We start from the raw sequence: 26,627 nt of genomic DNA on the forward strand, positions 1-26,627 counted from the left end.
AAACTAATAGATTTGTCAAACATAATTTCCCTTTCATGTTCCCTGCCTAATCATATGATTTTTTTTAAGTGCCCTGTTACTACGTCCTTAATAATAGATTCGAGCATTTTCCCTCCTACTGATGTCAGGCTAACTGGCCTATATAATTCCCTATTTTCTCTCTCCCTCCATTTGCTACTTTCCAATCCACGGGGATCATTCTAGGATCTAGGGAATTCTGGAAGATCAAAACCACTGCATCCACTATCTCTGCAGCCACCTCTTTTAAAACCCTAGGATGTAGGCTATTAGGTATAGGGAATGTCAGCTTTTAGTCCCATTAATTTCTCCAATACTTTTTGTTCACTAATCTTAATTGCTTTAAGTTCCTCACTCTCACTAGACCCTTAGTTCACTACTATTTCCAGTATGTTTTTTGTATCTTCTACTGTGAAGACAAATACAAAATATTTGTTTAACATCTCTTATTCCCCATTATTATTCCTCCTGTCTCTGCCTCTAAGGGACCGATGTTTACTTTCTCTAATTTATTCCTTTTTATATACTTCTAGAGGCTCTTACAATCTGTTTTTATATTTCTTGCTAGTTTACTCTCATACTCAATTTTCTCCCTCTTTATCAATTTTTTGGTCATCCTTTACTGATTCCTAAAACCGTCCTAATCCTCAGGCTTACTACTCTTTTTGGCAATATTGTAAGCATCTTCTTTTAAGCTAATATTATCCTTAACTTCTCTAGTTAGCCACGGTTGGGTCATTTTCCCGTGGAGTTTTTATTCCTCAAGGGAGTGTATATTCTTTGAGAATTATGAATTATTTCTTTAAATGTTCCCCATTGCTTATCTATCATCATATCTTTTAATCTAATTTCCCAATCCACCTTCGCCAACTTGCCCCTCATACCTACCTAATTGACTGTGTTTAAATTTAAGACCCTAGTTTCGGACTTAACTACACCACTCTCAAACTCAATATGAAATTCTATCATATTAAGATCACTCATCCACAGAGGATCCTTAACTATAAGATTAATAATTAACTCTGTCTCATTAAACAATACTAGATCTAAAATAGCCTGTTCCCTAGTTGGTTCCTCGACATACTGTTCTAGAAAACTGTCTCAAATAAATTCCATGAACTCGTCGTCCAAACTACTTTTGCCAATTTGGTTTGCCCAGTCTATATGAAGATTAAAGTCCCCCATGATTATTGCATTACCCTTGTTACATGCTCTTCTAATTTCCTGATTTATACTCTGTCCAACAATATAACTACTGTTGGGGAGCCTATTATCCACTCCCACCAGTGTTTTCTGCCCCTTGTTATTTCTTATCTCCACCCATACTGATTCTACACCCTGATTCCCTGAGCTAAGATCCCTTCTCACTACTGCCTCATCCTTTATTATCAGGACAACCCTACCGTCCCCCCTCCCCCCGCCCCAACTTTTCCATTTTGCCTATCTTTTCTAAAAGTCAAGTACCCTGAAATATTTAGTTCCCAACCTTGGTCACCCTGCAACCACATCTCAGTAATGGCTACTAGATCAAACCAATTTATCTCTATTTGTGCCATTAATTCATCTATTTTGTTACGACTGTTTTGTGCATTCAGATATAATACCTTTAATTTTAACTTTTTAGTATTTTTCCTTGATGTGACCTTAGTCACTAATGCCCTATTACCATTGTTAATCTCTGTCCCTTCCTGACACACTCTGCTTGTTTTTACCCAAATCACTACTCTGCTTTACAGCCTCGACTTTTCTCTTTTGACTTATAAATTTAATCTTACCTGAACCCTCCCCCCCTTTTTAGTTTAAAGCTCTATCTACCGCCCTAGTTATTCGATTTGCCAGGACACTGGTCCCAGTCTGGTTTAAGTGCAGCACGTCCCAATGGAACAGCTCCCTCTTTCCTCAGTACTGGTGCCAGCGCCCCATAAATTGAAACCCCTGCTTCCCACACCACTCTTTGAGCCACGCATTTAACCATCTAATCTGTTTGTCCCTATGCCAATTTGCGCATGGCTCAGGTAGTAATCCAGAGATTATTACCCATGAGGTTCTGCTTTTTAATTTGGATCCTAGCTCTTCAAGCTCCCTCAGCAGAACCTCATTCTAGTTCTACCTCTCTTTCTAAAGGTTTAAGGGGAAGTTAAGGAACTGCCATTATATCCTTTGCAAAACTGGAAAGTTGTGGAGTTATGAAGTAAATGATTAGATTATTATCTATATCAAATTTTTTAAAAATTCGTTCATGGAACGTCGCTGGCAAGGCCAGCATTTATTGTCCATCCCTAATTGCCCTTGAGAATGGCTGCTTACAAAAGGAACCAAGAAACTGTGTGCAAAGGATATGAAAAGACTGTTGCTTGTGTGTAAGATGGATACTAACTGTGGCACTGCGAATGCACTTGACACACAGGTAAACAATCATTGAGGCATCTTTCTACATTTGTAGTGCTATTGTAGTTAAGATAAAGGATACAAAATATTAGATAAGGAGCATCTTAAAGGACAGAGAGGGAGAGAAGTGGAAAGGTTTAGGGAGGGAATTCCAGAGTTTAGGGCCTACGCAGCTGAAGGCACAGCAGCCAATGGTGGAGCGATTAAAATCGGGGATGAGCATGAGGCAAGAATTGGAGGAGCGCAGAGATTTCAGAGGGTTGTAGGGCTGGAGGAGGTTTCAGAGATAGGGAGGGCTGAGGCCATGGAGGAATTTGAAAACAAGGGTGAGAATTTTAAAAACAAGGCATATCAGACCGGGAGCCAATGTAGGTCAGCGAGCACAGGGGCGATGGGTGATTGGGACTTAGTGCGAGTTAGGATATAGGCAGCAGAGTTTGGCGTGAGCTCATGTATACGGAGGGTGGAAGATGGGCAGCCGGCCAGGAGAGCAATGCAGTAATTAAGTCTAGAGGTAACTATTATAAACTTGACTGTGCAGGTCCACCTTATTTATTTAGTGATTTGGATCATGCTTGGCTCAGAATGATTGTATTGTTTGCATAGTGTACATGTAACTAGGGACTCTGGATCTTTGTTTAAGTTATAAATAAAACTGCCTCTGTGCATTTTGCGTGTCACATGGGCATAATCAACCAGCATGAACAGTGAATTTACTCTTGTGAATCTTAGAATACGCTGGACCTGGTCAATTTAAAAAAAATTGTGTTACATGTAATGTTGATTTTTTTCTTGCAAACTTAGCATTTTTGATGAAAAGATGCAAATTTCACAAGCTTGCAATAAAAGAGGATGCCACGTGTGGCACTACATCACTGATAGGGGATCTCATTGAAACGTATAAAATTCTGACAGGGCTAGACAGACTGGATGCAGGGAGGATGTTTCTCCTGGCTGGGGGGTCTAGAACAAGGGGGTCACAGTCTTAGGATAGGGGGGTAGGACATTTCGGACTGAGATGAGGAGAAATTTCTTCACTCAGAGGGTGGTGAACCTGTGGAATTCTCTACCATAGAAGGCTGTGGAGGCCAAGTCACTGAATAAAGTCACTGAAGGAGCTAGATAGATTTCCACACACAAATGGCATCAAGGGGAGAGAGTGGGAATATGGTATTGAGATAGAGGATCAGCCATGATCACATTGAATGATGGAGCAGGCTCGAAGGGTTGAATGGCCTACTCCTGCTTTCTATGTTTCTATGATAGCACCGATATTGTCTACTCCACTTAGAGGACTGCTGGACGAAGGTGCATGACTTAAAGAAAAGCACACAAGTAAGGCATGAATATTATTGTAAAGTAGGAGCACAAGACAAACATGCACAGAAGGGAAAGTTATAATTATAAAAGGTATATGTAAAAAAAACTGTTGCACTAACAGAGAAAAGATTAACAAGATTACGGAGAAAAGCAGGTATCCTTTTTTTGTTTAAAAGGGAATTTCGGGATTAATCACTGTTTCCGATGTCTTTATTTAGCAAATGTAAGGAATCTTACAACACCAGGTTATAGTCCAACAAATTTATTTTTAAAAAAAATATTTTTTTTTTACATTTGTCCACCCCAGTCCATCACCGGCATCTCCACATCATGTTTATTTAGCAATACTGCCACAACGTGTAATTTCGATAGATCGAGTCCACAGTTGTATACAGTTCATTAATACTGGCTTGTTTCGGTTTAAGCTAATGATTAAACGTTGCATGCAATGGGTAGTGATCGTCCACTGGAATGTATATTTACGGTGCAGCTATAATGTTTTAAAAGGTAATGAGTTAAGGGTACAAGAGTTGATAAAATGCAGAAGTGTCTTACCGCGTGGATTTCAAGTTGAATGACACACTTGAGAACTTTCTGAGGCATTTTACAGATTCACCGGCCTGGATGGAAAAAAAAGAAAAAAAACGTCAACTGAACTATATTGATACGAAAGTAAAGTTGTTACTTGCTGACTTGTAGCAGTCGCTACATCTCTGAGGAGCGTCACGTTTCCTTGGTGATTTAGTGAGTGAGTCACACCTGATACAGTCCAAGCATGAAGAAAATGAAACAAAAAACTTAAACACACCGTGAAAAGAATGTTTTTTTTTAAAAAAACGACTCTGCATGTACTGGTGTTTTCATATTATTACCACCTTGCTACCATCTCACAAGAAAAAAAAACTAGTGTAATAAAATCATCAGAAACATAGTTAAATGTGGGGATTTATACGGATGCAGAAAAATAATCTCTCCCATGCGAGTGCGACTATTTAAATTAAAACAGGTAATGTAATCTTGCAAGTTCTAGGGAGCTCTAGCAGAAAGGGGAATGTGTAGCTCAGCCATCGGGAATGAAAATATATATATATATATATAACTGACTATCCATAAACCAACTTATTTGATCATTTAATCCTCTAGGAATAAAGCTCCATTTATGCATTTAACGATATGTCGGATTCTTGTGTGTATTTTGCTGTGTAAACTGCAGCCTGGCACTGACCTCCCTTCCCTGTCTCTGCTCTCTCTCTCTCTCTCTCCGAGCTCCTCTTGTTACCACTCTCTCTCTCCGAGCTCCTCTTGTTACCACTCTCTCTCTCCGAGCTCCTCTTGTTACCACTCTCTCTCTCCGAGCTCCTCTTGTTACCACTCTCTCTCTCCGAGCTCCTCTTGTTACCACTCTCTCTCTCCGAGCTCCTCTTGTTACCACTCTCTCTCTCCGAGCTCCTCTTGTTACCACTCTCTCTCTCTCTCTCCGAGCTCCTCTTGTTACCACTCTCTCTCTCTCTCCGAGCTCCTCTTGTTACCACTCTCTCTCTCCGAGCTCCTCTTGTTACCACTCTCTCTCTCTCTCTCTCTCACTCTCAGTTGCTGGGCGCGGGGACCAGTCGCTATTCTCGGTCATCCGCCCCTCTAAATGTCGTTGTCCAGGCTGAAGACGCCCAGTTCCCGTCTCTCTCTCTCTCTCTCTCCCTCGGCCAGCGGATAGACTCAGTTTGTTGTCGAAATGTTTCCTCTAATTGCCGACACAAAATAATGAACTTCTTGTTTTATTTCTCTCTTAACTGATTTTTTTTAATATAAAAAACCCCCCTCCCGTTAATATCTTTTTGTAACCGGAATTATAAATGACGATCTTTGTCCGGCCCGGGTAACTACAATCATCAGCCTTTGATGCCGGTTACCATGGCTACGCACCTCTGACCTGTCCATGGCACGTTAATAATGGTTAACGTATATATTTTTTTAATTTTTAATATTTGTACGTGTACAAATAATTTACGGTTTTCACTCGAGTTGTATATTTTATAAGAAATAGAAAACCAAATGTTGTGGTTTCCTTTTCCCAGAATGCAGTGGTGTTGCTCCCAGGCCGCAGTGTCAGGGAGGCCGACATGGCGTCATCCGGCTTCAGGCTGAGCTGCTCGTTACCCGGCCACGAAATGGACGTTAGGGGGCTGGCGACCACTTTATTCCCCGTAGGAGCATTCGTGTCCGTGTCCAGAGACCGCACTGCGCGAGTGTGGGTGCCCAACAGGTGAAAACTAGTGAAGAGCTCACGTTTAGGCCCCGCCATCGGGAGCTGCGCCTCTGATGACTTGACAACTTCACCAGAGTCAGCCGAGGGGGTTTTAATGTCTTGATTTATGATCCTGTGTATTTAATATTCGGGTGCTGTTTCGCACCTTTCTATAGAAGTAGGCAGCCTCCTGTTTTCATGTGTATTGTATGTAGATTTATTACGTTTACAAACACACTTTAAACTGGGGCCCTTTCACTTAATTACTATGGTTTAAATTGATCGGATACATTTTAGGCGCCTTAATTTTAGTTTTGATCTTAAATGTGAAGCCTGGGCAGAAACTTAGTACAAAAAGTTCTTAGAAAATGAATACCGAAACAGAAACAGAACAGAACATTCCCCACCCTCTACGATGATTCATTTGGGTAATTGAATATTTATACCAGAGGTATGAGACTGAGCCATACAGATCAGAAAGTGCCAGGTTTGATCCCAAGTTTGTGAAGTGACAGATACCTGCTGAGGTGCAATTGGCTTGAGCATCCCCTGTGGAAGAAAAATCAGCTAGAATTCCTGTTACTAATCACTACCTATGCCCTCTGCTCAAAAAAGTTACAGTAGGGATATAACACATTGACAGCTTTGCTTTTCTGACCAGGTATTATTTAGGTTTGGTGTTTTTGTTTTTTTTTAAAAAAGGACACCAAGGGGTAGATCCTCGGATTATAGTTTGTAAATATGCAACGATGTCAAGCAATACAAAGCTGTACAGAGAAGATTTTGAAAAAAAATGTATTGTTTGACATCGTTTGTAGTTTGTAAATATGCGACTATGTCAAACAATACATTTTTTTTTCAAAATCTTCTCTGTACAGCTTTGTATTGTTTGACATCGTTGCACATTTACAAACTGCAGTCCTCTGAACTTTGTGAAACCTTTAGCATTGATGAGTTTCTAAAGAAAGTTGCTCCTCATAAGTGCTGTACATAGCCTGTTTCTTTCATTATTGTAGCTGTTGACTCCTAGCTACATATCTGGATGCAGAAAATGAAAACAGTCGGTGCCAGTAAAATGCAGCAGATCTGTCAAAATGTAGGAGAAAAGATTGGCATTCTCAGACGGTGACATTCATCTTCACCCAAACAGCATTTTTAGTATTTATTCAGATTTCCAGTATTTACAATGCTTTTTTTTCACTGAGAAGACAAGATTGAAATGAGATATGTCAGGTGTATGTCAGATTGAATGTAGCTGAAGGCATTAGACCCCTAAGTATCTCTTGGGTCCATCCATCCTTATGCTGATTCACTTGATGTTATTACATCTGCTCTTTGTGAGGTACATTGAGGGGAATATGGCTGATTGTCCAAAGGTATTCCTAACTGCCTTATCCTTTCTTCAGGTTCATCCTTTGAACTACATGCGATGCCTCTTCATGAGCTGCAATTATTCTAATTCCATCCCTCCATTTTCTGATTTGCCAATATAGGTGGGAAGTTCTATTACTTGCTAGGGACAAATGCCTGATGGGAGGCCTTGTGTTGAAATGTTTCTCTCAGATCTGTTGGTCATTTGAAGTGAAAGGATGTTGCATGATGTGGATAATAATGAGTATTTGCATCATTTCAGAGAACTCTGCCATGTACCTGATTTGCAGTGAGGAGGAGTCTATTTTCACATGTTGTGAGAGGTTGTAGTTGTATTGTTTAAGGAGAATGGTTTTCAAAATTTCATTACACACTGCTCTTACTAACCCCTCCCTCAAGTTGGGTCTGTTCCTGGGCTTCACTAAACTTGCCATCCACACAAGTCCAAAATGCTTGGGGTTGGTGGCTAGGGTTGCTGGATGCTGGTCTACACCTTGATTTTAGGTACATGCCCTGGGGACCAAGATACCAGTGCACAGTGTCTACTGGATCACTGGAACTTCTCTTGACTATGGAAGGTTGATTGTATTATCTTGTCTGACCTCACAACTCTTAATTTTTTTGTTGTGCCTGTGTATGAATTTGGATGGACTTTCCTTGCCTTCTCTAAAGTGTTTGTGATTCCTTCTCTGTAAAAAGGGAGATACATGCTGATAATGTGCTTTAATCCCACGTGACATTGGTCTGTTCAAAACAGAACACTGTCTTAAAGGCCTCTAACATGCCGTAGTTAGTTTACTGTCATGTATTGTTTTAGAGGGTGGGTTCTGAAGAATAACTCTTCAGATTTATTAATTTAAAACTTTGAGCAGTTAAAATGGTGATCTTCAGTTGTATTTGACAGTCGTCAATTAAAAGACCATTTTGTAGAATGCAGTTATATTTGTTAAAATGGGGATTTAGTTTGCAAAAAAAAATCTTTTGTATAAATTAGATTGTACATCTACTGCATTTTGTTGAAGAGTACAATAAACTTAAGAGAAATAACCAGTGGGGAAATTATATGCTTGGGCAAAGTAAGGTATTGACAATTAGAACGGAACACATTAGATGAGATTAGTTTTAAAAAGTAGGATAGAGATAAATAATATGTATAAACCCTCACTGAGGAGATATCAGAGGATTTGTTAAGTTCATGCTGTAATGATTAATATGAAATAAAGGCACGATCTTAGAAATTTATAGGCCAATTTGCTACCGCATTGTGATTAAAAATTATACTGGACAAAATTCAGCATCTAACAAATGTCATTGATTTTAGGATATTAATGTGGGCAATTAGATAGATACGGGGTTGTACATAGAGTTTCAAGCAGAAACATTAATGCATAGAACTTTAGTAGCAGCAAAGTAGCCATATAGATCAGAAAGATCCCAGATTCACTGTCTGATCTGTTCTGAATTTGCTGGTCTTAGTTAGGTGATAGGTGAGGAGCTACAGTTAACCTCATCACCTTCAGGCTAGGGAGGGGAAAATCAGCCAAGCTGCCTTCAGTGTATAAAATAACTTCTGGCACTGCTACTTTTGTGTAATTCTTGTTGGTCATTGGATTTTTCTTACCAACAGAATCTAGTTCCCTTTTTCTGGAGGAATGGTACCCAGTATATGTTCTAACATGGACTTCTACGTTGACTGCTTTTGCCTATCCTCCATATAGCCTGACAATAATATACTTCACATTTCAATGACCATTAAAGGAACCAGTTGCACATCATCAGGACTGTAGCTGTCTCTTGGTACTTACAGTGTTAATCATATTATGGATCTTGAAGTGTTTTTTTTTATTCAACTAATACTGTGACCTTGCTTTGCGAATGACTGGCTAGACTAGTAGAGTGCAGGTCAGTACCTCAATATACACAGTGAATATATTAGAATTTGTTTGGAGGGCTCTGTTTGGTGAAAAACTACTTATAATGTTTTACAGTTTGAGGCATTATCTCATTCTGGTGAGAAAAGTAACTGGATTGCTTCTATTTCAGTCCAAACAGGGGTTTTACAGAGATGCACTGTATGAATGGACATTCAAATTTTGTGTCCTGTGTGTGCATCATAGTACCCAATGACACATATCCTCGTGGACTGATTGTAACAGGAGGCAACGACCATAACATTTGTGTTTTCACATTGGATAGCCCAGCGCCACTGTACATTCTAAAGGGACATAAAAATACAGGTAAGAGATCACTGGAGTATATGTTTGGTTTCATATTTTGAAAAATGCTTTTTGCAGCGATCCTTTAAAATGCACAGCAGAAACTTTGGGTAATTACTGGAAAGGAATTGACCTGTCATAGTTTCATGGTACAGATTGGAGGTGTGCAAATGATAGAAAAGTTTGTAGATAAATGGAATATAACTTTAATATATTCAATTTTTTGAAATTGCATTGTGGGCTTGTGATAACATTCAACAGCAGAAACTAGAAAATTTTTCGACATTACAACACCACAGATTGAAAGCCTACTTGCATTGGAAGGTTACTTGCTTCTTAACCAATAAAGAGAAATTCTGGAAATGTCAACAGATTACTGAATTTATACAGATTTTCTTCAGTTTTCATCTGTTTTATTCACTCTTTTCCGGAAGGTTCTTGCAATGTTTCCCTCTGTATTGGTGGCGTTCCAGTACCTTGTCCAAGTGGCCATTTGTTGTAAGCTCATTGTCAGCATAAACAATGAATTTTGGCAGGCTGTTCAATTATGGTGATTACCACAGTGTAACCTGATCCTGTTCTTGCCTCACGTTCATGCCTGTAATTTCTGTCAGGGGTTACTGGATAACAGGAGCAGGAACTCTGGGTGATTTTTCTTTTCTTCTTCTCCTCCAGGTTCTCTAGTCTTGGGTATTGAAGTCATTTATATTGCTTCTACCATGTCCCAGTTGTCTGAGACCTTCCTGGTCTGTACGACTCAGTACTACTTTGAGCAATGCTCCTCTGAGCTATGGGGTTGCTACATATATTTCTGATCTATCGTGCCACTCTGATTCAGTGAAATCTGCTTTTAAAATTTCTCCTGTACAGGAAACATTTAACAGTTGCATTAAATTTGAGCCTGTAAGAAACCACGTGTTTAGTAGAGCCATGTAAAATTGATTCCAAAAGTGTGAACAGAAGACGATGAAAAAGATGGACAGTTTGGATTTCAGGAACATAACCATAATTGAATTGGAAAGGTATCCTGAAATTGTGTTCATAGAAATTGTTGAGAAATAAATGCTCTACAAATATAAGGGATTGCTTGGGAGGGGGAAGAAATTTGTAAAGTAAAATGGACATAATCCAGGAAATAGGTTTAATGGTATAAGATTAGCAATAAACTTCAGGGGGGGGGGGTTCTAAAAAATTGCAAGTTGGTTTTAAATTCAGAGAATTGAAATACAAAAGCAAAGAGGTAATGTTGAACTTGTACAAGTCTTTATTTAGGCCACAGTTGGAGTATTGTGTACAGTTTTGGGAACCCCAATATAGGAAACTGGAAAAGATGCAGTTAAGGTTCATATCAGGAATGAAGATAGACTTGAGAAGTTAGAGATTTTTTTCTCGAGTTGAGAAAGTTAATGGGGTGACCTTATAGAGGTCAAGGTTATAAAGAGTTACAATGAGATTGATAGTGATGGATTGTTTCCACTGGTTAGCAAGATGTTAATGAGAGGCCAGATTTAAGATAATCACAAAGAATTAGATGGGGGAGGTTAGAAAAAATTCTTTATACAGAGAGTGATAGAATGTGGGATTCTCTACCATAAACTGTTATCAAAGCAGAATTCACTTTTTTTTTTAAAAAGAGAATTGAATAGTTGCTTGAAAAAAAAAGAGGAATTGTAAAGGGTATGGCGAGTGCGCAGAAGCGTATTATTCGGTTAAGTGGCACAGACTTGATGAACCAAATGGCCTGTTACTGTATTGTGTTTAATATTATATACACTTAGCAATGAATTCAGTTGAACCTTGATTATAACACCATAATGGAGGGATGTCAGTGGATAATGGAAATTGAGAGAAGAAAGGAAGACTTTGACTTTCACATCTGCAGGACATCCCAAAGCGCTTCACAACTAATTAATTTTTGAAAAGTAGTCACTGTTGTTATGTATGCTTACATGACAGCCAATATGTGCACAGCAAGGTCCCACAAACAACACTCAGATGAATGACCAGTTAATCTTTTTTTGGTCGTGTTGACTGACACCAGGAGAGCTCCCTGCTTTTCATCAAAAGATTGTCATGGGATCTTTTACATCCACCTGAACAGACAGATGGAACCACGGTGTAATGTTGCATCCAAAAGATATCACCTCTGATAATGTAGCACTGTCTTAGTACTTCACTGAAGTGACACCTAGGTTATGTGTTCAAATCCTGGAGTAGTACTTGAACCCACAATCTTCTGACTCCACTTACCTACTAAGCTGACACTTAGTAGGTATCAAAAGTTCCCATAAACTTCATCTGACAGTCAGTTTTTAGATCCTGATTGTTTTATGTAGATTACCTAATCAATTTCACAGCATATGCAGGTAAGGGTTTTTCTATTTTAAAAATGAGATATTTTCTGGAAAAGAAATGCCGGGATTCTGATATCCACAGCTTTCTTTCTGACCTGAAACTAACTGACTTGTGGCTAAATATTAGAACTGCATGGAGAGTGAATTCTACCAGATACTGGACAGCGACTTGGAGCTGGATCTAGATTCTGTTCAAAATCAATTTAAAATCATCAATTGTGTATAGATGGTTTATTCAAAACTAAGCCCAAAGTCCCATTTGTCTCAACTTTCATTTTTTTTTTAACAGATAATCCAGGTTTCATGCTATACAGTGTTTCATGCATTTGTTTCTCTTCTAGTCTGCAGTCTGTCAGCTGGAAAATTTGGCACATTACTCAGTGGATCTTGGGATACAACCTCTAAAGTCTGGTTAAATGAGAAATGTTTGATGACTTTACAGGTATACCTTATTTTCCATCCTTTTTAAAAAAAAAAGTAAACTATATTCTGTATTCTGTTTTGCTGTAATATTATTTGAAGAAGTGTATTTTGCTTTTAGGGTCATACAGCAGCAGTATGGGCAGTAAAGATACTACCTGAACAAGGTTTCATGCTGACAGGATCCGCTGACAAAACAATTAAGATGTGGAAAGCGGGCCGATGTGAGCATACTTTTACGGGTATGTTTGTATTGTCTTTGGACAGATGCAATTAATAGTTCTATGCATGTTTGCCGTTCAGATAAAGTGAATTTCGCTAATTGTTTCTGAATTCTTCTAAAGTCATGAAAAAAAGACCATTTGTCTTTACAATAATTTGTCTCTGCTAAAAATTAGGTCTTTTTAAGTCTGGGAATAGTAACGTATCACTTTAGCAACAAAAATCTCCAAGATCTTAACTAAGTTCCATAATTGTTTTTGTTTTTCTCTAAATCAGAGACTTGGATCCTTTTTCTTAAAAAAAAAATGGAGGAACATAGGATAAATGCACTGCTGTTTTGGGCCATACAAACAAGGAATTTCTAGGTTCTCCACTAAGTTAGCTGATCAAACAGGATAGTAGTGGGGTACTGCAATTTGCCTTAGTGCCTCCAGGCTAGGGAAGGAGAATATCAAACAGGGTTGCTGCTCCTGATCACTGTTTAGTGACACTTGCTATAAAATTGGATGTTTGAATATCCGATGAGGCCAGACTTGTGTTTGGCTGTATTTGCCATCCCTAGACAAATTCCAAAACTCATGAGTCTCAGTTTCCACATGGTTGTGGTACCAGAAAGCTGCTGGCTACTCTGGAATCGTAACCCAGCCTGAGTCACTGCGTTCAGAAGACAACGGGGAAAAGGACACGCTATTATACCTCAATTATTTGGCGTGGATTCCCCCCTTTCCCTCCTGGTGGATAATCAAAATTGGCAAATAATCAGTAGTCTTCGCAGCTCCAATTCTAGCTGGTCTCCAACACATCTCCAATTGCAGCCCAGTACTGCTTAAAGACCGAGCCCAAATCCCCAACACAACCTGACTTAAGAGTTTCAGCCAAGGGACATAGTTGAAATTAAGTGTGCACAAAAAATATTTCTGTCCAACCATGTGCCACAAAAGTAGACTTGCAACTCTAATTTAACCAAACTTTGAAGCGACTCTCTCAGTTGACACTAGATTTGTTTCTTAAAAAAAAATTAATAATGGAATCTTTCCATTTGTGAGATTATCAGTGTTAAATCAATGTACAGTTGATGTTCCAACTGGACAGAACAAAATGAATCCAAGCTGTCCAAATTAGACAGTCTGTCTGTATGATGAATTAAAGGTTAACACAATATTCATAGATCAGAGAATTTACTAAATGTGAGTAACATGACCTACTTACATGCTAAACCCACTCTTCCTAAACTCTTTCAGGGTGATAAATGTTCTTCATTTTGACTTTTGTCTTGCTGTTCAGATAAAGAGCGAAGTGTGTTTCTTAAAAAAAAAATGGCTTTCCAGTGAGAATTGATGTAAAGCATTTCTCAGTTATGTTTTTTTATATTAACTTTGACCTTTTTTAGGTCATAACGACTGTGTTAGAGGACTGGCCATTTTGAATGAATTAGAGTTCCTGTCTTGCAGTAACGATGCCACTATTCGCCGATGGCAAATCACTGGCCAGTGTTTGCAGATTTATTATGGACATACAAATTATATCTACTGCTTATCAGTCTTCCCAAATGGTGAAGGTAAGTTTTTTTTTAAAAAGTAAATCTACAGCTGCCCCAATTTATGATACATTTGATGCATTTAAATGCAACTGGTCAGGCTAACAACTAAATGGTAAGCCTGACCAGTTGAATTTGTGTCAAGATTCTTGTCCTTCGGACTACCTATTCTCAGAGTCTAAAAGTTCAAAAGTAACATTCAGACTAGCAAAATGTTTCTATTTTTCTGATTCAAATGTGTATTTTTACATCTGTCTTGGATCCATTTAATGATGTAAGCGACCATACTTTTAGAGAGACAGATTCTTAAATGTAAAGCAGTGCTTATGTCATCAGAGAAAGTGTCCAAGCAAAGAGTTTGATAGCAGATCCTGCTGCCATGGAGCCAGAAATGCTTTTTTATTTAAAGGTTATTTTAAATGTAAATAAACTATTTGGATATTGGCTGTGTGAGTAATATTCTGTTACAACAGTGCATATAATGCAATAATGCATATTTGATGCTTGAGTTCCTCACAATACACAATCATTACATTTTTTGGCCCAAAAATCAACTTTAAACTAGCAGTAGACTATTCTTTTGGTGATGCCAAAATTAAAAATGTTTCTATTCTCATGACCCAGTCAATTTCTGCATAAAATGGTAACATTCGAGAGATAGGATGGGATGTGACTTTCTGATTTTGGCAGTACCATTATGGGCAGATGCTAGATACTTTGTGAGAGATGAGCTAGGGTTCAGGTACAGGTTGACTGAATTCTTCGGAGCAGATTAGCTTGGGAACAGTGTGTGAGGGTTGAGAAAGAGATCCAAGAAGGACATACTTAATTTTAGTTAAAGAAAATTGATCATTAATTACAGTGTATGAAATATGTCCTCTTCAGATGTAATCTGTCTATAAATTAGTTTGATAAGAATTGTCTTTTGCTGAATGTATCTACGAATAAGTCTTGTGTATGGCATGTTCTTCCTGTCCAGATTCTGACCTTACTTTCTGTGTCACATTTTTTGTGTTGAGCCTTTTATGTCACTGTTTATAATGGGTAAAGTCTATGTATGCATAGCACTCTCTTGATGCAAATCTTGGGAGCTGGAAGGGTGGAAAGATAAGTACAATGTAAATGTAAGAGAAATTTAAACCTCCTCAACTTTGAGCTACTACCCAGGTGTGATGGAAATAGCGTGACATGACCTTTCTGTAAAAACAGGAAATGCATGCTATATGTAAAACAATTATTAATATATTACGAGTCAATCTTGTATAGTATTGCTCACGTTCCATAGATGTTGAAGGAGAAGGGTGCTATGCGCAGTTGTATTACTAGGAACACTGACTTATTGGGTGTAGTCCTGGGATCTCCAAAGAGAAAATTGGCCGAGTTAGAGAACAGGCTGCCGATTTGCTATCACCCGTCTTTTGCTCAGCGATAAAAGTTAAAATTGCTCCCATTGTGTGTTACGATAAGTTAGGGTATGCATGGTTTTATAAGGGCAAGAACATTATACCATGTAAAATAGAATGATGGTGTGTCCTACTTAAAGGCTACAAGGGGTAATTTTTCTGCATTCTTGACGTGAAGGGTGACTTCACTCGCAGATCTGCTTGCAGATTAGAACCCTGTTTTTTCTTCATTTGCAGATCACTTAACAAGTTGGGGACTATTTGGAAATGGTATTCTTGGAGTAAGGGAGCTGAATCAAACAGCATTTTAAGATTGCTTTGCATCAGTAAGAAAGGGCCTAGTTGAGGAGGTAGAAATTGTAAATTATCCTAATTGTAAGACTCATTGTTTGAAAAGTTTGAACTAGGTTCACCAGACTTATTCCTGGGATGGCAGGACTGTCGTATGAGGAGAGATTGGGTCGACTAGGAGAGAATTCACTCGAGTTTAGAAGAATGAGAGGGGATCTCATTGAAACATATAAAATTCTGACAGGGCTAGATAGACTGGATGCAGGGAGGATGTTTCCCCTGGCTGGGGGGTCTAGAACGAGGGGTCACAGTCTCAGGATATGGGGTAAGACATTTAGGACTGAGATGAGATATTTCTTCACTCAGAGGGTGGTGAACCTGTGGAATTCTGAACCACAGAAGGCTGTGGAGGCCAAGTCACTGAATATATTTAAGAAGGAGATAGATAGATTTCTAGACCCAGAAGGCATCAAGGGGTAAACTAAGAGAGCAGGAATATGGTATTGAGATGGAGGATCAGCCATGATCATATTGAATGGAGGAGCAGGCTTGAAGGGCCGAATGGCCTACTCCTGCTCCTATTTTCTATGTTTCCTGTGTTCTTAGTTATCTTTAACTTATTTGCCCATGTTCTGCTGCAGCTCTCCAAAAAAAATAGATAGAATGTCCAACAGGGGAAGAATGACCGAATCAGGTTAGGATAAAGTTCCCTATGTTTAAGAGTGCAAGAAATGTCACAGGAAGTGTGTGTTGGTATACACAAGACCACCCATTGTTTCCCAAGTAAGACTTAGTTTGGAGTAATGTTTTTTTTAATACTTAACAGAAAATAGAGGCAGTGAAATATATTTTTTTCTATAGCAAAGCTAGTCAATGTGGCAGAGAAATGTTCAAACAAAGCATAAAGGGTTACATAAATATGAACTTCACTGGGATTGCCTTGTTTTTACTTTGCCAAAACTGGAAATTAACTCCACACCAGAGTAGCTAAAATGTGAAATTTTCCAGACCAACATTATATTGGTCTGTTATTTTCATTTTGTTACGAAGTAGAAAACGTTCTGCTTAACGTATGTTCTCTAGATTGTCGGGCGATTAAAAACTATGATATTTGTTTATTAGGTTTACTTTTCTCTGATCATGATTGTGCATTTCTTCCCTTCAGATTTTGTTACTGCAGGGGAGGATCGATCCTTAAGAATTTGGAAGAATGGAGAATGTACTCAAACCATCAGGCTTCCAACTCAGTCTATCTGGTCCTGTTGTGTACTGGATAATGGTGATATTGTCGTGGGTTCAAGGTAAATTTGCTGTACAGCTATAAAATCTCTTTTTTTATAATAAGTGTGCAACAAAACTCAGTTCTTCAAAGCTCTGTTCAATGGAATGTTGAAATTAAAACTTCCAAATTGTCCTGCTTTTGCTTTTGGGGCCCTAGAATCTATCTTCTCTTTCCTTTCTTGCTTTTCTTTCAGCCCCCCTCCCCTTCCATAGTCAGTCTTTATTGCTGCTGGTTTCCATTGTGAACATAACTTTAAGACTTCACTGGCCTCAGAAAACAAAGGTGAAGAGCTGAAAATGCTAGCTTCACATCTCCTGTTGAGTACATTGGAATATTCAGAAGGTGGCAGATGAGCCAAGCTAAACTGAACACTATTTGCCATTGGAAGTTCTTGTGCAGATAATTGAACCAAAACTCTTTTAAGCCTTTAAATATTGCAGTTGGGTTTGTACTACATTGAACATCAAACATGGGAATTTGTGATTTCACCCCACCCTTCCTTCCCAAACAACAATGTAGACATGTTTTTTATATTCTGTACTTATCTTTTGCCACTTCTTCACTGGTAATTGATGGATTTGTGCTTACAGGAGCCCTTTACACCCTAGCTGAGACCAGGTACATCTCAATTAATACCAAATAAAACACTTAGCCCTATTTGTCTAGACTGATATATTTCCTCGCATTAAAAAAACCTGTCCAAAATAGCTAAAATCTATTTTTCCCAGATAGTTGATTAGATTGAAACAAGAGCATGGAAGTTAAAACTTTTTCTGCTCCTGCACATCTGTTTCTTGACCTCACCCTCTTTGTATTCCCGTAGTTTTTTCCAATGTATGGTATTTTCTGATCTGCTTGCATCTTTCACCTTTCCATACTGTCAAGAACATCACTATCTTACGATGTGACTTATGATGACTTGGGCTTTCTCCCAACACGTCTAGCTTGTGTTCACAAGAAGGCCGTTCCCATAGGTAGACCAAGTCTCTAATAACCAAAATCTGAATCTTATGCATGCAGTGAATGGAATAGCATGACACAGGAATCATTATTACACCAGAAACCATGTTTGATGTCTATCATACCCTCCTGTCTACTTTGGAAGGTGGTAAATGCTGCCCTATCAGTCCATTACATTCAGACTAAAACTAATAGATTTATTTACAAGTAAGGTACTACAGAAGCAGTAAGGCCCAACAAATTACTGATGTCTACAAATGCTCAGAAAACAATAAATAAAATCATTTGATATGTAGTTAAAATATCTCCAGAATGTATTTCCGACATATTCCAATTATCGGTGAGACTTTTGGGGAGAACATTATTTTGCTGGAAATTTTGCATGAAGGCAACACAATTCCTAAATTAGCCCATGGAGTCCGAGCACCTGTTTCAGAAACTGGACCAGAGTCTGAGCTTGGATACTGAACTAATGTTGAGTGGGAATGGCAATGTTTTTATGCCAAGAGTCTTTCATGTTACAGGTGTTTATTTTGAGACGTTAACTATCTTTCACTCAAAAGTGTCCTCTGCTGGACAGCCATAATCAAAAGTATCCCAGTGTCTGATGGACAGTAGTTGGAACTTATAGATTGAATACCCATTGCCCTTTCAGGAACCACTAATCTGCATCCTGACTGATTTACATGTAAACAGTTAATGTCTCATTGAAAACGTGGACAAATTAAGACAGTTTAATACATTGAATACCCCCAAGTCTCCTCTCTCCTCCCCACCCCTGTTCACAGTTACAGGTATCTGAAGACAATTTTTATTTCACATATATACTGTGTCAATTTCAAGTCCCTTTAGAAATATATCATACAGAAATTTTCCTAATCTGAAGAAGGATGAGAATTCTGCTTTTGTCAGGGACTCTTTTTAAAAAAAAAAGATTGTTGAGGAAGGTCCTGAAACCTGTGTAAAAGGATCAGATCCTCAAAGCTAAGTGTAATTGGCTTGTACCTGCTGTAATGACTTATAAATTTGACACATCTGAATGTGTATGATCGTAGACTTTCACCTTGGAATAGAAAAAGTAATCAACTTCTTTTAAAATCAGGAAACAGCAGATTACATTATAAACTTAACATTTTAAACCAACCTTGGATAGAAATTGCAGTACCAGAGCTGCTTGTTACAGTAAATAGATAATCACTGAAACATTTGGAAGGCAGAAATTCTTTGACCTATTGCACTATACGAATATGTTCCATCACCAAAATATTAGTTATCACTGGCATCACATGATTGTTTGATTAGGCAGTTTTCTCTTGCATGCTCAAAACAAATTCTAGTTTTTTTAAATCTTGGCTTTGTGAAAAATTATAATTGACCAACAGCGCAAAAAGAATGATTTAAACTGAAATTTTAAGATGTCATTTTACATTTGCAGGTGGACTGCTTGTACTCAGCAATTAGATTTATGTGCAAATAACTAATTTATATGTGTGATGATTGCAAAATCTGAGAAAATTTATCAGCCGTCCAAATATAACTAACTTGCTTTCAAGCAGAGTTTGGATGAGTACCTTTGGATGAACTCTGCTGCCCGTATCCTAACTTGCACTAAGTCCCGTTCACCCATCATCCTTGTGCTTGCTGAGCTACATTGACTCCTGGTCTGGCAATGCCTCGATTTTAAAATTCTCATCCTTTTGTTCAAATCACCCCATGACCTCGCCCTACCCTATCTCTGTAACCTCCTTCAGCCCTACAGCCCTCCGAGATCTTTGCACTTCTCCAATTCTGGCCTCTTGCGCACCCACGATTTTCTTTGCTCCGTCATTGGCGGCTGTGCTTTCAGCTGCCTAGGCCCTAGGCTATAGAATTCTCTCCCTAAACCACTCTGCCTCTCTCTCTCTCCTTTTAAGTTGCTCCTTAAAGCCGATGTCTTTGACCAAGCTTTTGGTCATCTGTCCTTGGTATCAAATTTTATCTGTAAACATTCCTGTGAAGCGCCTTGGGACGTTTTACTATGTTAAAGACACTATATGAATGCAAGTTGTTGCTTTCAGATTACTTATGTGTTGTTTTGGTATGCTGCAGTGATGGTGTAATAAGAGTGTTTACAGAGGCTGAAGAGCGGACAGCCAGTGCAGAGGAGATTCAAACTTTTGAGAACGAGTTGTCTAGTGCAACCATTGACCCCAAGACTGGAGATTTAGGGGATATAAATATCAACGAACTTCCAGGAAGAGAGCATCTTGATGAACCTGGTATGTGATTTCATTCCTCTTTAACACAGTTAATCAGTTAAGAACTGTTTTATGCTGAGCTGACGTATAAATTTAGCAGCACTCCAAATTGCTGTTCACAAAATGTGAAGATTTATCACTTGGCTTATGTCAAATGCAAGTTCAGTGAAACCTGTAAATTACAGACACCTTAGGGACTGGCATCAGCTGTCTCTTTTTTGCAGGTGTCCTTATTTTCAAAATGGTCATTGTATGTACTGTAAAAATTTTCAGTAGAATGGAGAGTTCTTTACCCAGCATCCATCGAGGCAGAGAAACCGCTCTGACCCTGGGATAGAGATGTGCAAGCATTCAATCCCAGAGATGGAGTGGTATCTCTGCCGCTGGGTAAAGAGATCCCCATTCCACAAAATCCGCTTCTTTCACAAATCCCACTGCCGCCTCACACTGACCAGTATACACTGACCTTACGAGAATTTTGGGGCAGAAAGGAAGCAAGCTGCAATGGGAAGCGCCAGTGAACCCGACTCAGTGAAAGTTCCAGATACAGCAGCTTTGCAACAGGCTGTGCTGTGTTTTAAGTTGTAAAAGGGCTTGGTCCGTTAAAGGCTGTTGGTAGTTCGTAATTTGCGACTTTCCGTGGTTTCAGAGTGCCTCTTGTATATTTTACCGTGTAAGTTATTTTGGTCTCTTAATAAGTATCCATTTTTCGTAGGCGTCTGCCTTTTGTGAGTGTCCGTTTATACAGGTTTCACTGTCGTTTGTTTCTCTTTAGGATATTTTGAGGTGAATAGAGAATTTATCCCATTCTGAAGGGTTGCAGACCTGACAATGTTATAACCTGTCTTTTTACATATGTTGACTGATCTCTGTATTTCCAGCATTTTGTTTGATTTGCAGCATTTGCAATTTTTACTTTTTGTCTGAGAATGTATCCTTCTTAATTACCAGAGAATGATTTAACAGCAACAAAATGTAACATGATACCTTGAATTTCCAACTATCCTCATAAAGGGGCAGGACACACATACATAGTGTTAGCTTCAACGTAATTAATTGTATGGAGATGTGCAGTATTGATAGCAGTTTGAGTGCTGCAGAATATAAGAAATAGGAGCCAGGAGTCGGCCATATAGCCCCTTGAGCCTGCTCCGCCATTCAATAAGGCTAGGGCTGATCTTCTACCTCAACTCCACTTTCCCACCCTATCCCCATGTCCCTTAGTGTCCATATATCTATCGATCTCAGTCTTGAATATACTCAACAACTGAGCATCCACAACGTTCCGGGATAGAGGATTCCAAAGATTCACAACCCTCTGAGTGAAGAAATTTTTCCTCATCTTGGTCCTAAATGGCCGACGCCTTATCTTGAGACTGTGACCCCTAGTTCTATACTCTCCCGCCAGGGGAAGCAGCCTCTCAGCATCTACCCTGTCAAGCCCTATAAGAATTTTATACATTTCAATAAGATCACCTCTCATTCTTCTGAACTCCAGAGAATATAGGCCCATTCTACTCAATCTCTCCTCATAGGACAAGAAATGTAAGAAATCATATAAGAAATATTTGCCTAATGTCTGTGGGTATGTTGGATAATCGCATGATCAGGTGGTTATCCACTTTGGTTGTAAAAACAGAAAGGCAGATTATTAACTGAATGGTGATAGATTGGGAAAAGGGGAGCTGCAACGAGACCTGGGTGTCCTTGTACACCAGTCGCTGAAAGTGAGCTTTCAGGTGCAGCAAGGAGTTAGGAAGGCGAATGGTATGTTGGCCTTCATTGCAAGAGGATTTGAGTACAGGAGCAGGGATGTCTTACTGCAGTTATACAGGGCCTTGGTAAGACCACATCTGGAGTACTGTGTGCCGTTTTGGTCTCCTTATCTGAGGAAGGATGTCCTTGCCATGGAGGGAGTGCAACGAAGGTTTACCAGACTGATTCCTGGGATGGTAGGACTGACGTATGAGGAGAGATTGGGTCGACTAGGCCTGTATTCACGAGTTTAGAAGAATGAGAGGTGATCTCATCGAAACATATAAAATTCTAACAGGACTAGACAGACTAGATGCAGGGAGGATGTTCCTGATGGCTGGGGAGTCCAGAACCAGGGGTCACAGTCTCAGGATACGGCGCATGCCATTTGGAACCGAGATGAGGAGAAATTTCTTCACTCGGAGGGTGGTGAACCTGTGGAATTCTCTACCACAGAAGGCAGTGGAGGCCAAGTCATTAGATGTATTCAAGAAGGAGATAGATATATTTCTTAATGCAAAAGTGGTCAAGGGATATGGGGAAAAAGCGGGAACAGGGTACTGAGTTAGACGATCAGCCATGATCATTATGAATGGCGGAGCAGGCCCGAAGAGCCGAATGGCCTATTCTTGCTCCTATTTTCTATGTATCTATGTATCATTGATTTACTTGGAGTTTTTTGTCACTTTGTACTGACGATAACTACCTATTGTAAATCTTGCGTGTAGCATGCATCTACAGTGTCAGACCTGAAGATATGATTTTAGAGATATTGCATATCAGTAAGGCAAAAAAATTGTAATTTGTTCAAAATTTGTCTTGTGTAAAAATACCTTTTTGATTCATTTCACATTTAGTCACTGAGGTATAAATAATCAGCAGAACAATGAAATCTTTCAATTCTTTTCTCCCAAAGGTACTGTTCACAAACCAACAAGTACCATAAAACTGATCATTCAAGTCCCTCAAATAGTTTTTTCAAACTGCGTTCTCCTTCACTCAAGTTAGTGCACACTGTTGGGGATAACAATGATGACATAAAAATCCATATATAATTTTGAAAACTCGCCTATAAAATTAGTTACTCAATGTCAGAAATGCCTGCAAGAAGTTTTCCTCACATTGCCGTACCCTTTTGCCTGGAGCCTGGATATTGAGCTGGAAATTTCCAGCTGGTATGGACAGATTCTGAGTGAGAGAAATGCATCATTACAGTTGCCATTTTTATCTTGCTCATGTGGAACACAATATCCAGAGTGTAGTATTCATATGATGTAGCTATGTAGAAAAGTGCCAGGGAGTTTTAACTTCAGTGGAGAGTGTGTGTGTAAACACGAGAATTAAGACTTTCACCCTGTTCCTGTGGAACTACAATACCCAGAAAGTACTCTGACGAGCAACCTAAAAACTTAGGAGTAACAACTTAGAGGCATGAACAGTGGGCAGAACAAAAATTAAAATATCCTTTTTCAGCATTTTATACAGTTTAAACCAAATAAAAATTTTGAGCTAATGTTGTTCAGGATAAGAATTTTTTTGTGTCACTGATTAGGACTAATATTTAATTCAGAATAAGAAGGAATAAGAAAGAAGGAATATTTATCTTAACCTCTGACATTGTTCTGGATGTCAGTCAGTTCGCCAGCCAGCCAGGTCCAAATTGCGACCTCGGTAGGAAATTACAACAACAGCACGAAATACAAATCCACCTTGGGAAGTAAGGAGCAGTAAAAAGGATCTTGTATATATTCCTGTAAGTAACTGAGAAAAGAAGTAATGTTTTGTGGAAGGAAAATAAACAAAGTACTGCTGACACAGGTACAATCAGCTGAATAGCCTCCTCTAAAATTTCTATACCTGAACAAGCACTTAAGGATCACTAAGTTACTTTTGCTGATTTTTTGTTTTAACCATAAATTCACATTTTTTTTTGAGTTGGTGGATTGGTACTGATTGTGTCTGGAATTTAATAAAAAATCCAAATTTCGTTCTTGGCACAAATTTCTGCACCTCCTGAAGCTGATTTGTAACAAGAGGAGGTGAAGGGGGAAAAAAAAGAAAATTGGAATTTGAATTTTTATTGTGTTAATCGTCATCGCCCAAGCAGCTTCTGCTGCTCTTTAACTTGTGACCCAAGCTGTGCAGTGTGTAGAGAACTTGAAGGTGTACATTTGGGAGTTTGAAGAATTGCATCAGGCTAATAATTTTGCCATGACTACCATGGGCAGAAAAAACATCAGTGGCAAATTGCATGTCAGAGCACAAGGATTTTTGAAATTAGGTTTAAAAAACAATCAAAGCAGGGGCTGGTGGTGAGATTGTGTCGACAATGGAAATTTCATGCAGTTGAAGTTCCAGGTGGCAACTAATGCTTCTATTTTAAATTTACAATATTTTGGTCTATCTAAAATTTGAGATGCAATAAGAGACATTTTACAGTTTGAAGCAAGATGGGGCCCTGCATCTGTAAGTTGGTTGTGGTCTCTGACTGAAAGTACAGTATCAAATTATTGGCAGTTTTGTCATATGGACTCATGCCCTCAAGAATTGGGTTGAGGTTACACAAACCCTTCAGCCATTGGCGAGATACAAACATTCATCGCATCAACCACAGCTGTATCTGAGGTGAGCGTTTAATGAAAAAAAGTAAACACTGCTACCTAGTCGTTATGCGAAATAAAAATGGACCCTGATCTTATTGCAGCGGAGCAAGAATGTGCCAAAAAAATTCTGCATTGGTTTGGTTTTTACATTTGCATTCTTTTTACATTTCTGAGCAGACCTTCTTGACTTCAAGGAAAATGAAGCATTCATGAGAGATTTTTTTTTCAAATCCACCAACTTCATTGCAGCACAACAAACCTGTGCTTACTATGTCCCTGTACTCCTAAAGAAAGAAATCTTTGAGGAGTTCAAAGTGGGGAAAAAAATCTCTTTGTTACATAGGACTGGCTGACTTGCTTTTCTAGTTCCCGAAGCCAGAGACTGAACACATATGCTTAGCACAAGATTATTGAATAATTGTCTTATGTTTTCTGATAAATCTTATACCATAATATTAAGCCAAAGTTATATTCAAGTATTAGGTCATGTTTCACTTGCAGTGTTCAATATTTGAACTTGGACTTCTAGTTTTTTTTCTGATTTTTCAGGCACAAGAGAAGGTCAAACACGGCTGATCAGAGTTGGAGATGGTGTTCATGCTTATCAGTGGAGTGTTGTTGATGGGCGATGGATGAAGATTGGTGATGTAGTGGGTTCATCAGGAGGAACCCAGAAGACATCAGGCAAAGTTCTTTACGAAGGCAAAGTATGTTTCAGAATGAGAAAGAAATATAATCTACAGAGGCACTTTTTGTATCTTTACTTTGTTTTCACGAAATAGAAAATTGGGTGGTATCTATTACAGTTTTGAACATTTAATTTAGTTCTCGTATCCAAAAATAATATTGATCTTTAGTGTGTATATTAGCTCTAATATAAATTCCCTTCTATGACTATTTCATAAATGAAAAATTATGTAAGTTTCACTTGTGTTGTAAAGGATATCAAAATATTTTTCCCCAAGTAAATTGAAGAATAAAATGTCATCCTTTATGGGTTTCTGCCATCTCTATTTATCTCGTTCCTGGAGCATTCATGATGCTCTGCTAACCATACCATATTATGGTGACATGTCAGCAGCAACCAATCAGATTGCAAAAATAGAAAGCAGCCATGAGTTCCAAGCCAACTTCACCTTCATTGTGTGTGTAATATAATAGCCAAATAAGAAACATATTTAAAAAGAGCTTATTACTGGAAAGCCTACCAGCTCCTTGTGCACCCCCATAAAACCCTGCTGCCTTATGACGGCATCCATCCCACCCAGTCACTCTGTTCCTCAGCCTAGCATGCTTCCAACTGCACTTTCCATATGCGCATCCATGCACATCCTCGTGAGGAAGAGGAGTGTGAAATATTGAATGGGATAAACATAGTGAGAGAGGAAGTATTAAGGGGTTTAGCATCATTGAAAGTAGATAAATCGCCAGGCACGGATAAAATGTATCCCAGGCTGTTAAGAGAAGCAAGGGAGGAAATAGCGGAGGCTCTGACCATCATTTTCCGATCCTCCCTGGCTACAGGCGTGGTGCTGGAGGATTGGAGGACTGCTAATGCTGCACCATTGTTTAAAAGGGGGGAAAGAAATAGACCGAGCAATTATAGGCCAGTTTGTCTAACCTCAGTGGTGGGCAAATTATTGGAATCGATTCTGAGGGACAGTATAAATCGTCATTTAGAAAGGCACGGATTAATCAAGGACAGTCAGCATGGATTTGTTACGGGAAGGTCGTGTCTGAATAACTTGATTGAATTTTTTGAGGAGGTAATAAGGAGGGTCAATGAGGGTAACTCATTTGATGTAGTGTACATGGATTTTAGCAAGGCTTTTTTCAAGGTCCCACATGGCAGACTGGTCAAAAAAGTAAAAGCCCATGGGATCCAAGGGAAAGTGGCTAGTTGGATCCAAAATTGGCTCAGTGGCAGGAAGCAAAGGGTAATGGTTGACAGGTGTTTTTGCGACTGGAAGGCTGTTTCCATTGGGGTTCCGCAGGGCTCAGTACTAGG

The 26,627-nt window shown here is 38.9% G+C and overlaps 2 protein-coding genes across 9 annotated transcripts in view; one reads left to right on the top strand and one right to left on the bottom strand.

Annotated features, from left to right (window-relative positions):
• spata6l (spermatogenesis associated 6-like) overlaps window positions 1-5,630 on the bottom strand; it is a 90,211-nt gene extending 84,581 nt beyond the window's left edge. For 7 of the 8 annotated variants that reach the window (XR_010962711.1, XM_067983287.1, XM_067983291.1 and 4 more), the window contains exons 1-2: window positions 4,952-5,630; window positions 4,282-4,346 (exon numbers count right to left, since the gene is read on the bottom strand). Coding sequence is in view for 6 of the 8 variants with exons in the window: in XM_067983287.1 (XP_067839388.1) it covers window positions 4,282-4,329 (48 nt within the window). In the remaining 2 variants the exon portion in view is untranslated. Of the gene's footprint in view, window positions 1-4,281; window positions 4,347-4,951 lie in introns of those variants that run through there. The other variant, XM_067983290.1, reaches the window with a different exon arrangement.
• Window positions 5,631-5,804: 174 nt separating this feature from the next.
• plaa (phospholipase A2-activating protein) overlaps window positions 5,805-26,627 on the top strand; it is a 34,617-nt gene continuing 13,794 nt past the window's right edge. Inside the window, exons 1-8 of the mRNA XM_067983295.1 lie at window positions 5,805-5,986; window positions 9,383-9,576; window positions 12,251-12,351; window positions 12,451-12,571; window positions 13,942-14,109; window positions 16,948-17,083; window positions 20,113-20,282; window positions 25,169-25,326. Of these exons, the coding sequence (XP_067839396.1) occupies window positions 5,844-5,986; window positions 9,383-9,576; window positions 12,251-12,351; window positions 12,451-12,571; window positions 13,942-14,109; window positions 16,948-17,083; window positions 20,113-20,282; window positions 25,169-25,326 (1,191 nt within the window). The 5' untranslated portion in view covers window positions 5,805-5,843. The remainder of the gene's footprint in view (window positions 5,987-9,382; window positions 9,577-12,250; window positions 12,352-12,450; window positions 12,572-13,941; window positions 14,110-16,947; window positions 17,084-20,112; window positions 20,283-25,168; window positions 25,327-26,627) is intronic.

Source organism: Heptranchias perlo, chromosome 4 (assembly GCF_035084215.1).
Source record: "Heptranchias perlo isolate sHepPer1 chromosome 4, sHepPer1.hap1, whole genome shotgun sequence".
NCBI classification, from domain to species: domain Eukaryota; kingdom Metazoa; phylum Chordata; class Chondrichthyes; order Hexanchiformes; family Hexanchidae; genus Heptranchias; species Heptranchias perlo.